The following is a 15,650-nucleotide window of genomic DNA, read 5'->3' on the forward strand; positions in this document are numbered from 1 at the left end:
TTGGTGCATATTTAGTGTCCTTTTGAGTCCCTGGAGGCCGTTGGGTCGCACTGGGGGGCTGAGCCGAGTATTAGCAGAATTTTGTTTTTCTCCCAAACTGCGCAGTACTTGCTTGCTCGAGTCTCTGAGGGTTTGGGTCACTGGTCCTAGTGAAAGTCCTGTTGATGTAATTCCAGGGGAGGGAAAGGAAGGAGATAAAGGGCAGCCCCACAGCAGGCCTCCTCAATCTTCTTATCAGGGTCACTCAGCCATCCGTGTCTCAGAGAGATTTCCAGGCCCAAAGTAATTCTTTCATGTTTGTTTTACAATATAGTGGCATTTCCTCAAGTCCCCAGAAAATATGCGCTTTCCACAGAGACCAGCTCCATCCAGTGTCAAGTACAAGTACGAGCTGGACCCAGACAGCCCATCATTTTTTTTTTTTTTCTCCCTTACCACTACCTGTTCGGTGAGAAATCATTTCTTTTCACTCACGCGGAAGAAGTCTGGAGATAGGCCATCCAGGGCTGCCTACTTTCCTACTTTTCTGATATCCCTTGTAAGGGCTGTCCTCGACTGTCCCTCTCTCTGGATGGTTGCAGGACCTTCAGCTACAGAGTGTGAGGTCTAGGGCAGAAGGATGGATGCAGGCAGTCAAGGGGCATATGCCCCTAACTCTGACCCAGGGAACGGGTTTTCTTAAAGGTCACACCCAGAGAGCTCTACTATCATTTCATGGGCCAGATCCACGCCATTTAAGTCACCACCCCCAACCCCACCTGCCACCCCCTAGATGCAAGGGAGAAGCTTAGTTATATTAGGTGGACACACACACACACACTCACACACACACGCACACATATATTTTCTTTCCTGGCACATTGTTGCCCCAGTTGGGAATTGGCTAGCTAGGAAGAAGCAAAAAATGAGATATTTGATGATATGGAAATTAAAAATATCCACCCCATTATTCTGTTGTGAGGACAAAGCATATGTGTGCAATGCACCCAAGCGTGCTTGACGAACCAGGGTGACGTGAAATGGCATTTCTTTCTCTCTCCTCATGCTCCCTTCTCTTCGGGGGCCCCGTTCACAGGCGGAGCACACAATGGAGAATGCCTTGATGCCACAGTGTGGTTCCCATCTAATTACATCCACTGAATAATTTCATCTTTAGGGACAAAAATAACTGCTACGAGAAAAAAAAAAAAAATCAGCCTCCCTCTCATCGTGGACTGAGCGTCTGAAACTAGAAATGGAATTTTCTCGGGAGCCTTCTTGCAGAACTTACAGAAACAACAACTATTAATTCAGATAGAGCCGTCCTACAAGCTGTTAAAAACCCACTAAAAATGCTTTATGATTCTGCCTACATTCTAATTCTGTGAGGCAGCAGTCTCATTTTTGGGTGCCCTGTACCTGATGCTGACCATGTCGACAAGAGTTTACACTAAACTGAAATATAGGCAAACACACACAATTTCTGCATTACTTAAGATCTTTATTACTAAGTAACTCATCGGGGGTGTCAGAGTGTGTTATGAGTCTAAACAGAAAATTGAGATAAATATGACAAGGGAACACGGATTTTATATTCTACTCGGGGTAAGAGGATTTAACCGGTGAAAGCGCATAGCACAGGGAAATGTAATTATTGGATATTGACAGTTCTATTCTGATACTAACAAAATGCGAATCCTGGTTTGGCAGAATCCAGGAAGCAAAGCAAAATGAAATGAAACTAGAGATGTGTGAAACAATCTTAGAAAGTCGGGTTGGTTGGGGGGAGGGCCTCTGGGTTTGTGGCAGTGGCGGTAGATTTCTACTTGGTAGATGGTGGCCTTCTAATTTAGCTGAGTAATTGTTGTTACAAAATCTGAATCTACAAGGCATGTGTAATTTTAAAAATGGATTTTGCATTTCTGGAGCAAGACAGAAAAAAAATGCATTCTTTAGATCTGTGATATTAAGCTTCAGGACAGTTTTACAACCTGGGACCTGAATGAATCTCTTATCCATAAAACAACAGGAATAAAAGATTTGCACACATGCATTTAAAAAAGTTACTTCAGTGCTCATGGTCAAAAGAAAGAAAGAGGGAAAGGAAGGAAGGGAGGAAGGGATGATGGAAAAAGAAAAAAAAAAGGAGAAAAACTCTTTATATACCTACATATTTTACTTTGACTGGTAATCGCACACTCTATGATTCAGTTCAATTTACTTGTAAGCTTTCATTTAAATTGGGGGGGGGCAGAATGTTTCCAGGAACTGCAAAAACAATTTGTGTGTACATATATTTAAATAAAATAAGCAAAGGAAAAACTGTGGCATATGCTTATTGTCCCCTCAGCAACAATGTAAAAAAAAAAAAAAAAAAAAGAAAAGAAAAGAAAAGAAAAAAGAAAGCGAGTAAAGAAACACATTAATTCTGAATGAAGTTAACAACTGTTCAATTTATAAAGCTGAAAGTGACTTTACTCATAGGGAATTGGGCTTAAAGTAATCATGATTAACATCTTTTGACACAGAAATAGAGCATACAAATTTACTTCCCCCAATTTAAGCAATTCCATAACACCTAGCTTATCTGTTTAATAATGTGCACAAAAATCACCTTCATTATATTTCACAAAATCTTCCATTTAAATGATCATTCCAAGTTCAATGGGAGAGTTGTTGAAAATCTAGAATTCAAGTCATTTATGTCTTATAGAGTGACCAAGACAGAAGACATACTTAACTGCTTCTGGGCACAAATAAATTTCTTTCCCCTTGCTGTGCCCCTATGTCTCCCCCTGCCCCCCCCAAAATAATGGTTCCATCCCTTACGTAGCAAGCAAAAGCAGCTACAGTCTTTCAGAACACAGCACAGTTGTCTGAGAAATGTTTCCCACTGCCATCCCTTCCCTCATCCCACCTCTGTGATCCTATCTTCGTATTGTCTTTGGAGAAGATGGGGTTGGGCAGAGGAAGCTCCCTTGCTCGAGAAGCTAGAAATGTCACCATTGCCTTATTTCTGCTCTTCCATATAAAGGCATTTGTTGCCGTCACTCAGGGTGTTTGAGAGAGAAATACTGTTCTGAATAATGTCAACTTTTTTTTTCTGCCATATGAATCAGAAGAAACAAAAACAGCTTCTAGCGCTCTTCAATCATTAACCTGCCCAAGTGGCAGGTGTCTCTATCTCACAGTCACTACCTCTTTCTGTGGATACCAAGACACTATGAGGGGCAAACACCGAGCCTGCCAGGTGATTTCAGTTAAATATCTCAATGTTACAATCTACTGGATGCATATCTTGCCTATCTTGGTTAGAAAGACGTGACGTTTTTTCCAGGAAACTACTATCCATGTTGATACATTTAAAAATTAGTTATTCATGCTGGCTGTCTGTCTTCCTTATGCCAGTATCCTACCTTTGTTCTCCTTTACCAAATAGGACACCTGCAACTAAAGATGCAAGTGTGTGATATAAGAAAAGGAGGTGAAATTTAAATTAATCCATTAGGCTCTGAATAGCATCCCTAATATCAAATTTGCTAACACACACACACAAAAAGTTTAAACGATTGGATACTATGTAATTTTTAGATGATCTTTCACCGGATTTAACCCGCTCTTCTTTTCCCCCAAGTCCGTCAAACGTAGCTACACCGTTCCTTAAAAGCCCTGCTTATAACTACTGGCCTAACGTGACGGGCTACAGAGTAAAATGATGGCGTGGCGGCCCTGGTCATCACAATTTGAACTACATTTGGGATTCTACAGAGATTCTATTTAACGTCACGACAGCTTTCTGATAAGGTGCTTCCTTACACTCATGCACGGCGGAGGTGACGGTCTCTTCTGGGTTCTCACAACTGCTGACAACGGCGATGGCACTAAACGACCTTCTTCTGACCGTGGCGTCCGACGCACCAGATCCTCGGACCGGGGGGCCTTTGTCCGTGTTGTGGAGCTGCTGGTCTTTCCAGTCTAGCTGTTTGGCGCTGCAAAAGGGAGCGTATACCTCAACACTCCCCTCAAACTGTAAGCAGTTCACTTTGTAGTACTTTCTCTTAACTTCCAGGACGTCATTAAACCTATGGCCCCAGAGAATTTCTCGGGGGACGTAGGAACTTCTGGATTGGTGGGAAGTGCCCGTGGAATCACCAGTGTAGATAAATGTCACCAAAATCTCAAAGTTATCTTTGGCCACTGCTTTTCGGTCAAGGGCATACAGAGGGCTCTCGTGGTCAATTTCATGAACAATAGTTACCGGTGTGACAAGGATGATCTGGTCATTGACCAACTTTAGGTCTTTGAATGCCATGGTCATTCGCCCTTCGCTGTCTTCTGTGTAGCGGAGAAGTTGGGCTCTCACTGTGCCTTCTACCACATGGTTTGGCCGGAAATCACCAATGCGCCACATGAGGCAAAGCTTCCCATCCCTCATGCCTATGAGGGCAAAATAGCTAAACCGAATGGTTTGGGCTCTCTTTCGAGCGGTCGCCATTTTGGCCAAGGCGGCTCCTATGATGAAGGTGTTTATGATGCAGCTCAGGATGGATTGAAGGATCACCATGAGCACTGCCACCGAGCATTCTTCGGTGACACAGCGGTACCCGTAACCTATGGTGGTCTGAGTCTCAAGGGAGAATAAAAACGCCCCTGTAAAGGAATGGACATTGTCAACACAAGGCGTGATGTCCGGATCATTTAACAGATCACCATGATGAAAGGCAATTAGCCAAAAGATGGAGCCAAATATCAACCAGGAGAGAATATAAGATAAAGAAAATATGACAAACATATGGCGCCACTTGGTGTCTACAAGAGTAGTGAAAATGTCAACCACATAGCTCCCCCATTCTCCAAAAATGTGCTTGAAGTACACGTTGCAGCTACCATCTTTGTGGAGCAGACGTCTTCTGGCTCTTCTCTTCTCAGCTAGGATGTGCTCTTGGGGGTAGCCTGGGTATTTGGGGTCCATGTTTACACTCGGGTAGCTGCTGCCGTAATAGCTCATCCTTTCCTCTGTCCTTCTGGCATCCAGGTGGATTTTGTACAAGGAGTAGTTCTGTTGCTATTTGTTGATTTAAGTTTTCAGTTAAAACCTGAAAAAAAGAAAATTAAATACGCCTTAGCTTTAGCTTTTAATTTCCATCTTTAGAGCAATTTTCCAAAGTTGAAGCAATTTCATGCCATCCGAAGTGGCAAAGACTTCATTTGAACGACAGAGACACTCAGTATTGATTACTCATTTCAGCTTAGAATTCAACTCAGTCATTATAGGAGCAAAATATGCAATTAGAGAAAATAACATTTTTATATATGCAAAAGGCTTGGGCAAACACTATGATTATCCCAAATGAAGCCTCACTACCTTTCCTGACCTGACATAAACAAAAGTCTTGTTTTTATAGACTCTTCTGGCATGAGGACGCTTAGAACACAAAGCAATCTTTAATGTTGAACGGCAAAATAGAATTCAGATATTTGTCTAGTAGGGTTAGAAGCCTTCTAACTGTTGAAGTCAGTTGGATTTTCTAAGAAGGATGCTAGGAAGGGTTGCCACCTTCACGCTGACATGTAACTTACATACTGAATGCCGCAGACCCTCCCCTTCAGCACCGGCCGTGTCCTCTCTTTCTTCCCAGGAGGTTTCTCTTCCTCGTATACTTCCCAAGACAGAACAGAACTGACAGCACCACTCTCTCAGATTCAAGTCCTTTCCCCTAGCTCCTTTAGTTTTAAGAGGGCAAAAAAATGTTCTTAACCCCAGAGGAGATTAAAAAAAAAGGAAAAAGAAAACCACAAAAACATGCCCAGGTAAGCTTTCAATAAGGTATAAAATTGCTTTTGCTTTTGTCTCATGACAGCATCCTTTTTCTTTCTTTTTTTTTTTTTTTTCTTTTTTCTTTTTGGACACTGCCATCTCTTCTCTTTCCCTCTGAATAGAAGCCGAAAATTTGCCAAAGTTCTAATCTCGTTTCCCTCTTAAAGGGAGCATACTACAATTGGCCCCTTCTCTCCAGCTCTGCAGTATTCCTGATTCTTTCACAGCTATCCATAGGCAAAATCATTTTTCCCCCTCCGAATTCAATCTTTAAAAGATCAAGGCAGAACATACAGTTCCTAGTGCTTTTATCATCCCTAGAATAGGCCCGTGGTTTTCCCAGATCAAGTCTGAAAGTAAGTTTTAAAAATTCAATGTTAAGTGGTTTTGAGTTATTTCTATGCCAAAAAAAAAAAAAAAAGTAACTGTAGCCCAGTGGTTTAGTAATTATTAGAATATGCTTTCTACACACCCTGCCTCTGCTAGATGAGGGAAGGAAGGATAAGGAGGGAGAAAAGAGGTCCCACTAAAGGATCCAGCCCACGCTGCAGAGAAACTAGTCAGAGTCAATACAGCAGCTGACATCGAGACCCACTCGCCTTTGAAACTGACCATCGAGGAATTTAATCACAAAGCTCTTATCTGACACCTTCCCTGAAAAAGGGAGGAAAGAGTTAATTTCCTTCCAGTCAATAAGAATCACTTTTCTTCTTCTCCAGGGATCAGGCCCACTTCACAATAAACACTTTGTTTGATGGACCACTGCAAGGATGAACTCTGCTTTCAGCCAAAAAATCCTGTAAAGCCTGTGCAAGTTTCTCTCCGTCCATCCACACGCCCCCCGCCACTCTGCCCACTAGACCTGCGGATTTGCTTTGACTAGTTACATCTCCGCCTTTGTCCTCTGCCGGGTTTTGGAGGAGATGGTTGTATAATTTCAGGATGTGACCCCGGGCTGACAAAATGCTTACCGGAATGTCGGATGTTAAATGGTTCCACAAATTTGGCCCACAACATGTATCATTCTTGTAGGTTCCTGTCCCATTTGTCATCCAATGACCCTTGACAACAACAAGAAGCTGCTCAAGGTTTCTGGGTCTTCATTCTCTCACCCAACCATTGGAGGCATGAGAATGGGACCTATTATAATCAAAGGCCCATAAGATTTCAAATCAAAAAGTAGATTTCGAGATAGAATTGTTTCCTTGTTAAATGCTCCCAACCTTGTTCCTTAAAGGGAACGGCACACACTGTGGGAGTCTGAGAATAAGAAAGTGCAGTTCATAAATCAAGAGCTACTGTGTGACTCTGCTCTTTTCTGCTGCCAGAAGAAAAAAAGAAAGGTTTTTATTTGAAACGGCATGCAGTGTGAATTCCGGTGGTGCCAACAACTGTTATAAACAAACCATTTTAAAAACACCTTCAACGTTATGCTAATTGGGGAACGGATTTTCAATTAATACAAGCCGTAACTGAGCAAATTTGAGGATGTGGAAAGTCTATTTCTGAATAGTGTAATAGATTCAGGGATACACCTTATGGCTATGAGAATTCTGCCCTAAACCCACCATGCCCTGTGTCCCCACCATGGCCCACCATGTTGAATTGATCATCCATTCATTTCAACTTATCCAGACAAAAGCTTTCAGAATCTGTTCTAGTGCAGACCCTTGATTGATCTTTGATTTTTTTTTAAAGATTTTATGTATTTATTTGACAGACAGAGATCACAAGTAGGCAGAGAGGCAGGCAAAGAGAGAGGAGGGGAAGTAGACTCCCCACTGAGCAGAGAGCCTGATGCGGGGCTCGATCCCAGGACCCTGAGATCATGACCTGAGCCAAAGGCAGAGGCTTTAACCCACTGAGCCACCCAGGCGCCCCTTCCCCTTGTTTTCTATTAAATGATAGAGAAGATTGGCCAATTGCGTGGACATTCTGTATGTAACATTGGTGTTACTTAGAATTAAAACCTGGCTTTCCAAACACCTCCATGCTTTCATAATCATCTTGTCACTTACCATTCTATCCCGAAAAAGCATTTGCAACCTTCCTCCTTCTGCATTTCTCTTTGCATGCTGTTCTCCTTACCCTCTAGAAACTGATAGTGGCTATTTCATTGGGGATAAAATTCCTTTTTTTTATTAAAAATGGGAATCTGAGCACCACAATGACAAAATTGTGGAATATAAAGTGTGGAAGGAAATGCAGAATTTGCAGTTCCCCTTTGTACCAGCTTCAAAGTATTCTGCAGGTGGTTAATGGCCAAGGCAGAAAAAAGACCATGACTTCATTGTCATGATAAGGAGTTCTAATATAGAGGTGTCTAGAGTGAGGGGAGAGGCAGGGTCAGCATGGTGCATCATTTCCCGAGATCTCGTTGTACTAACTTCAGACATTAAAAATAAATAAATAAAAGCTTCTTAATCGACTTGCACTGGTGGGACCTGCTTTTAGTCCTCTAGATCTTTGTATGGATTCAAGGAGAAACCTTTACTGATTTAGCATGTTTCCAACGGGCTACACACATGACAGAATATTTTCAGCAAAACAAGTGACCGACCTGAGTATCTGTCCTCATTTCTCAGTATGGGAAGTGCCTTAATCAGACTCACCCATTCAACAGCAAACCCTCTGTCATTTGCCTATATCCTCTCAAATTCAGCTCTTTACTAAGCAGAATACTCTCGTGGGTAATTCTTCAAACTGAAACTTTTCATTAGCACGTTGAAGGTACAACAAAATGGCTAAAACTTTAGAAAAATCCCATGTCAACTTTAAAAATAAAATCCGATCTTGTCTCTAGCATCTGCTTACTATAAATATATTAATGGGGATACGAATTGTCTGGGTAATTTGAGACACTCCACAAATAATGCTCTAAATACCTCTGGTGAAACTCAATTATTCATGCCCAGGGCCTGTGATATTAACAAGTATCATCTTTAGCATGTCGCTGATTTACATGAAGTCCTTGGGAATCAAGTTACTTTCCTGGCGACCGTGAGATGAGATAAATTGTAGTGGACACTTGAGAGCTGAGGAGGCAGAGTGTAGAAAGTATGACCTAAATTCTGTGTGCAAGTCATTGTCTTTGGGGACTGGCTTGGGTGCAGTTCTGTGGTTCGTGGAGGGGCCTGAGCAGGGGGTGGCTGGAGGGTAGTGAGAGGAGATGTCATCAGATGGCACTTGTGGGTGGGCCCTGGTTGGTAAGGAGGAAAAAAAGAGGGGTGTTAATGGGATGGGACAGAACCCAACAAGTTGGGGTTATTTTGCTCCAAACCTGTCCCACAACTTATTGCCTTGGAATTAAGCCTGAGCCTTGTGTTGCCTGGAATCATCATAAAGAGACTCAGACACAGTTAGGTGGAGTTCTTCCTTCAGCCACCGACCACCTGCTTCACTCAGAGCCCACTAGATGCTGCCCAGACGTCTCCAAATAGACCCTGTCTCCTGCATGGCAAACAGTGTCTCCTTTGTTGACATCTTATGGTGTGCTCGTGTTTCTTCTCAGCTGCTCAGAGCAGGTCTCTGGTTAAGCTACAGCCTTTAACCTCTCTGTTCTCTTCTCCCTCCCAACCCCAGCCTCCAACTCTGGTCCAAATCCTCAAGGACAAAGACCTTTACCTCTTTCCTGATATAATTCTACAATTTCTCCTGAAGCTGGGGCGCCTGGGTGGCTCAGTGTAGGTTAAGTATCTGACTCTTGATTTCCAGCTCAGGTCCTGATCCTTGGGTTGTGAGATCAAGCCCCACATCAGGCTCCGAGCTGGGCTTGGAGCCTGCTTAAGATTTTTCCTCTCCCTCTCCCCCTCCCTCTCTCTTTCTAATTAAAAAAAAAAAAAAAAATTCTGTGCCAGTTTATGATAGGGAAGGGACTCTCAACTATATTAACAATTGAACTGAATCCAGAGCTGGGAAGGAGAAGAAGAAATCTGGTTTTACAGCATTGCGAGTAACTATCTGGAGAGCCTCTTTCTAGCTCATTTTTTTTCTTAAGTAATATCTACATCCTAACCATAAATCCTGCTGCATCCCAAAAGATGCTGTGTTTTATAAAGAAGTAGGAAAAATTCAGAGGCTGGGAGTATGTCTCCCCATTTTTCTGGTATGTCAAGATCATACCAAATTAATAAGAATTATAATTCTACATTATCCTGCCTTAAAAACAAATTGCCTTCAGAAGCAATTGTGTGAAATAAAACGTGTTTGGGTCTTGCAGAGAAATCAGGAATTGGGAGGCAGATTCCAGTTGCAGGGCTGTCCCCAATATCCTGAGTGGCTTAGGAAAGTAACTCTTCTCTGAACCTCAGTGTCCTCATGCCTGAATCAGGGATAAGAGTACCTATGTTACTGAGTGACAGTGAGTCTGAGTGAGATAAGGACCGGGAAGCCATCTTTCACTGGGCCAAGATCATAGTAATTATTCAAGAATTGTTGCATGAATCAGAATCCTACGAGGGCTCAGTTTCCCCCTCTATAAAATACCAGAGCATCTGCTTGTACCCTGTCAAAGAGCTCTCCACTTGCATGACACAAGACTGACAAAGTGGCTCCCAGTAGACATTTCTATTTAAGCTCAGGGATGGCACCATTGTTTCCTACCACTAAAGCAGGTGGCCCAGTTCTCTGCCTCTCCACTAGCTCCCCAAAGCTCTAGGGACCAGATCATTTTGCTTTCCTTTTCACAACTTTCACCAAATGGGAAATCCCCTATTCCTTGTCCTCAACACACATGCACACGCACACACATCTCCCTCTCCCCTAACACACACACACACACACATGCACGCACACACACACACACACACACACACACACACACACATTTATACACATGCTTTCAACTCATTTTTTAAAATGTATTGCTTAAAAAGAATTGTATCACTCTTTCCTCTGAGCAACCAAGCTAAAGGAAACAAGCCCGACAAGCTTGGCAAAGTTACCAGGTTAGAGAAATTCACAGGATGGTTATCATGTTTATTCTTTGTCTTAAGTGGTATAGGCACGTTTTACCAAGATGGTTCTGAAGGTTTCTCTTGTTCTTATCATGAAAATCAGCCCATCCCGGTCTTGGCTGGAGGCCAGCCTGAGTTGCTCAGAACTTATTTTGAGCTGTATCTGGGTTGGTTGCAGAAGCTGGATATCATGAGGTCTTACGTCCTTTTAAAGACCACAGTTCAATTTCCTCTCGGTGTAGAAGGTTCCCCAGGGATATCTAAAGCTCTCCAATGAGAATTCGTTGCTAACTGTTTTCATTCTTGTTTTGTTTAGTCATTCATTCATTTATTTTTTTTTAATTGAGCCCTTACTGTGTTCCAGAGTCATCCACTTTAGAGAATTAGTAAGAGTCCTACCTCTGTGGAACGTGTCTTTGTGGGCTGTCGAAATGAAGCATTAACTCAGAGAATGGCTGGAGGGAGGAGGGAGGTTGACTTCTGGGCAGGGTGATCAGAGAGCCTTTGGTAAAGGACTTGATATCTAAGTGAGAGCAAGCTCTTCACTGATCCTGCCTGTGGCTGTCGGTAAACATGTTCTCAACCTGGGCCTTGTTCTCTGTCCCATTTTGTTTGTTTGAGACACAGTCACTATCTAGATATTACTATCTCGCTATTTCCAGGTGTAGTCTGACGGCTGCGCCCTTTGTTCTAAGCTAATTGTAAGGCCTGGTTCTCACAAGAACCTATCATTACAGGAATTCATCTGCATTTTATCATTTGAAATCAGGCTTCCCTGATCAGGTAAAAACCTGGTTTTACCTGGTCTACATAACACCCTTCTAACTCATCTCTTGCCACTTGCATCCAGAGCCATAGTTCTGACCTGAGATGTAAATAACCCTTCCTGCTACTGTAGATCCCATCCCAGCTCCCTATTATGGTTGGTCCTGCATTAGCGTTGTTAAAGGACAAAAGTACGGGGATCGAAGACTTGGATTCTAGTCATGGTTCTACCACATCTCAACTGCATCCCACAAATATCTTTCAGCTTCATTTATTTATTTTAAAGCATAGGGACAGTGCTTAACCCTCTCAAAACCTTTTGGTAGGGAATGAAGGGCATAATATAAATGAGTACCCGTGCCAGCACCTTGCAAACTGTCCTTATTTATAGCCTCTGTTGAACCCCTGTTTAACCCTTAACTTGAATACATAGTTCTCCTCTGTTTCTTGCCATAGCTTATAATACTGGGCCTTTATCTAGTCTGGGAGAGATGGCTGTCTGAGCTACAATCTGAGAAATAAATACAAATTAACCAAATAAGAAGAAAGAGAAAAAGAGTTTCCCAGGCAGAGGAACAGCATTTGCAAAGGCCAGGTGACTTAAGGATGCATAGGGCCTGCTTTCCAAAGAACTGAATTCGGGCCATGGGGTGCGGGGGTGGGGTGGGTGGAGAGTCGATGCTGGGAAGAGAGAGACAGAACGTAAATAAGTAACCTGGGAGGGAGAATTTAATATTTGGGTCTTTTTCCCAAGAGCAATGGAAAGCAATCGAAGCACCTTCACCAAGAGCACTGCATTACATTTCCAATTTTAAAAAGACCACTCTGGCGATCCAGTGGAAAATCCGTTGGAGAAATTTAAAAGCCGATGCGGGGAGCAGCCCAGGAAGGCATTTCAATGATCAAGTAAGAGACGTTGCTGGCGAGGATTAGGAAGATGCAGTGGAAGTGGAAGAAGCCACTTCGCACTTGCGTTGTTTCTTCACCTGCTCCTGGAGCAGAGTCACATGACCTTGGAGGGACCAATCAGAACTTCGCAAGCAAGACGGCCTCTTGCGGCAGGGATGCAGGGATGCTGGAGCCTGTTATTCCAGGCAGATACACGGAGTCAAGAGGCTGCTGGTGTGGCAGGGCATCTACGTTGCTCCAGAGAAGGCCCCAAGTCACAGCTCTAGGGAAGGCAGTCCCCGAGATAAGATCTCCGTTTCGTCCTGCCCCCTGCTTCTGCTCCTATCAGGTTTTCTCTTTTCTCCCTTCCTTTGATGTTATAAGTTACCTGTTACCTTTCCAATAATGTTTTTGTCTGCTTGTGATACCCAGGGATAGTTTTCATCACTTGAACGAGGGAAAATTCAGTTAAAATTCAGTTTCATTGTTTTTTTTTTTCTATTTTTTAAAAGATTTATTTATTTATTTAATAGAAATCACAGGTAGGCAGAGAGGCAGGCAGAGAGAGAGGAAGAAGCAGGCTTCCTGCTGAGCAGAGAGCCTGATGTGGGGCTCAATCCCAGGACCCTGGGATCACAACCTAAGCCGAAGGCAGAGGCTTTAACGCACTGAGCCACCCAGGCACCCCTTCACTGGCATTTTAAAAACATCTCCCAGATGCAAGTGTATGGTCTGGTCATCACATAACCCAGCAGCAAATCCTGTGGGCTCACCTTCAAGGCATATCTTAAACTTGATCATGTCTCCTGGTTGTCAAAACCCCCATGGCTTCAGTGGACACCTAAGAGATCTTCTCTTTCTGCCCTTGTTGTACTTCAATCTACCCTTTTTAAAAATAAAATCAAAACATGTCACTCTCCTACTTAAAACCCTCCAGCATCTTCCCAGTCTTCTCAGGGCAATTAGAGGAATTTGCATAATCTGTATTGTATACAGAGCAGCTACCTCTGAACTTGCCCACCTCTAGAAATTACCTCCTACCATTCCCCTTCCACTCTTCACTCTCTAGCATCACTGTGTTTCCCTCTTTCACTAGCACAAAGGTCCAAAAATTATAGTCTAAGGGCGAAATCCAGCTCACTGGTCACTTTCGTAAAGTTTTATTGGAAGACAACATTCAGATGATGATTTATAAAATTGTCTGCAGCTACTTACTGTCACAATACCACTGCAGACTTGAGTGGTAGCAACAGAAACAATGTAGTTCACAAAGCCAAAATATTTGTGATCTGACTCTTTACAGAAAAAAAAATCTGCTAAATTCCACTCTCATGAACAAGGCTTTTCCTGCCTCAGGACCTTTGTACTTCCTTTTCTGCCCATGTGGCTTCTTATCATCACTGAAGTCTCCTCTGCAATGTCACCTTTTCAGAGACGCCATGTCTGATGAGGAGTTAAACGAAAATCCTCCCCCACATCCTTATTTTCTGGATCATAAACATGATTTTCATTTAAAAATGCTTGCCATGACTGGATGATGACTTGTTTGTTGGCTGGACGGCCCCACGGAACAGATAACAGCTTCCACGAAAAAAGATCCCCTTGCCTTCTTTGCCACTGTATCCCCAGCACCAGAGAAACACGTGGATTTCAGGTACTCACTAAATAGACATTGAAGGAAAAAGCTAATACATCCTTAATGAGATTTTCATCCCAGTAAAAGAATCAGTAAAATAATTTAACAATTCCTAGAATTGTTAAAACATCAATGCTGACAGTTCTGCAAACATCAGCTCTCGGTTCCTTCTATTTACCTTGTCTCTCCCCTGTCCTAGCCACCAGTTCACACATAGTTTAAAAAAAAAAATACTGTTTACTTCAGGTTAGTAGCTTCCCTAGTATGATAATTCTCGTAATCATGCTACAGAACTCTGGAAATCTGGAGTTGGGAAGGAAAATGAGCTTGGCATTAAGAAGTATTTTGTAAAGTTTATTAAAGCAACAACTGAATTATTAGCAATGTGGTACTCCCAACACTGATTGTATCATCATATTAACGATATGTAATTATATCGTCCTATTAAAGATATGCTCAAATATAATATATATTGTACTATTTAATTTGAGCTGTTTCTGGAGGTAAGCCTGCATAAAGTGACAGTAGTCTAGGGGTTTGTTACAGCCTCTGATCCAAAAACTCCATTTGTGGCAGTTTATCCTAAAGAAATTCTCTTGGATGAGAATAGTGATGGTTACTAGTGTAACTAACTTGTACCACTATTTGTAGTAGCAAATTTTGGCCCTGACCTTGCCCTCTAATAAGTGTGGGATTGCTTCATAGGTAATGGTACAATCAGAACATTACTCGTTACTTTTAACATAGCCATTAAAAGTGCAGGAGTAGAATGAGAAACAACTTGAAACATATCGTCAGGTGGAAAAAAATAAAACAGGACTAAAACAAAACAAAACAAAACAAAACAAAAACAGCTTGCATTTTATATATATATATATATATATATATATATATATTTTTTTTTTTTTTTTTAAATAACAGAAAACTACATGACAGAATGTCAACTGTGGCCCTCTATTTGGTCTGATTAATTTTTTGCTCTTCTTTTTCCTTATTTATATTTTACAGTGAACATGCGTTGCTTTAGCAAAGAGGAAAAAACAGGTAATTTCAGTTGGTACCAATTCTGAGTCTCCACAAAGGGAAAGCAAACCAATAGCAATCTAAAAGCATTTATTAGGGCTTTAAAAGGCAACTATAAATAGCCCAAAGAGGCAGACAGTCCTACAGACGTTTAAAGTCAGACATGGATGCTGTAATTTTTGCTGGAACAATTCACAGGAACAAATATAGTGACATTTAATTCATCTAAGTAAAACCAGATCTCATTTAAAACAAGGGGGGGGGGTTGGGATGGAGAGGGAATCGGGTCAGATTTGGCCACTGGAGACCAATTGCAGAATTCATGAAAGCAGTTGGTAACAAATCAGGGATACATAAAGCAGAGTTAAAATTAAACAGGGATCAGATGCAATCCTTCTTCTCAGTGCCCCCTTTTCTCCCTTCCCCATTCCAAAACATATTAAACTGTTAATACCTTCATTTCTTGGCTGGCTATCCCAAAGTCTGTTTTAGGCATCTTTCTTTTATCTTAATATTTTCAATAACTTTGGAAAGAAAATGTTAAAAGTTGTGCTATTTTGCAACTTTACTACTTTAAGGCCTATGT

General features: G+C 42.1%; 1 protein-coding gene across 1 annotated transcript; it reads right to left on the bottom strand.

Annotated features, from left to right (window-relative positions):
• Positions 1 to 2,380: 2,380 nt before the first annotated feature.
• On the bottom strand, positions 2,381 to 5,069 carry LOC111158186 (potassium voltage-gated channel subfamily J member 16). The gene has a single exon (XM_022520095.1). The coding sequence runs from the start codon at positions 4,985 to 4,987 to the stop codon at positions 3,728 to 3,730; it is 1,260 nt and encodes a 419-aa protein (XP_022375803.1). The 5' UTR covers positions 4,988 to 5,069; the 3' UTR covers positions 2,381 to 3,727.
• Between the last annotated feature and the right edge of the window lie 10,581 nt (positions 5,070 to 15,650).

Source organism: Enhydra lutris, unplaced genomic scaffold (genome assembly GCF_002288905.1).
Source record: "Enhydra lutris kenyoni isolate GAN:26980312 unplaced genomic scaffold, ASM228890v2 scaffoldscaffold57, whole genome shotgun sequence".
Lineage (NCBI taxonomy): Eukaryota > Metazoa > Chordata > Mammalia > Carnivora > Mustelidae > Enhydra > Enhydra lutris.

Coding starts and splice junctions, on each gene's coding strand:
- LOC111158186 (XM_022520095.1), bottom strand. CDS start 4,987: ATGAGCTATTACGGCAGCAGCTACCCGAGTGTAAACATGGACCCCAAA.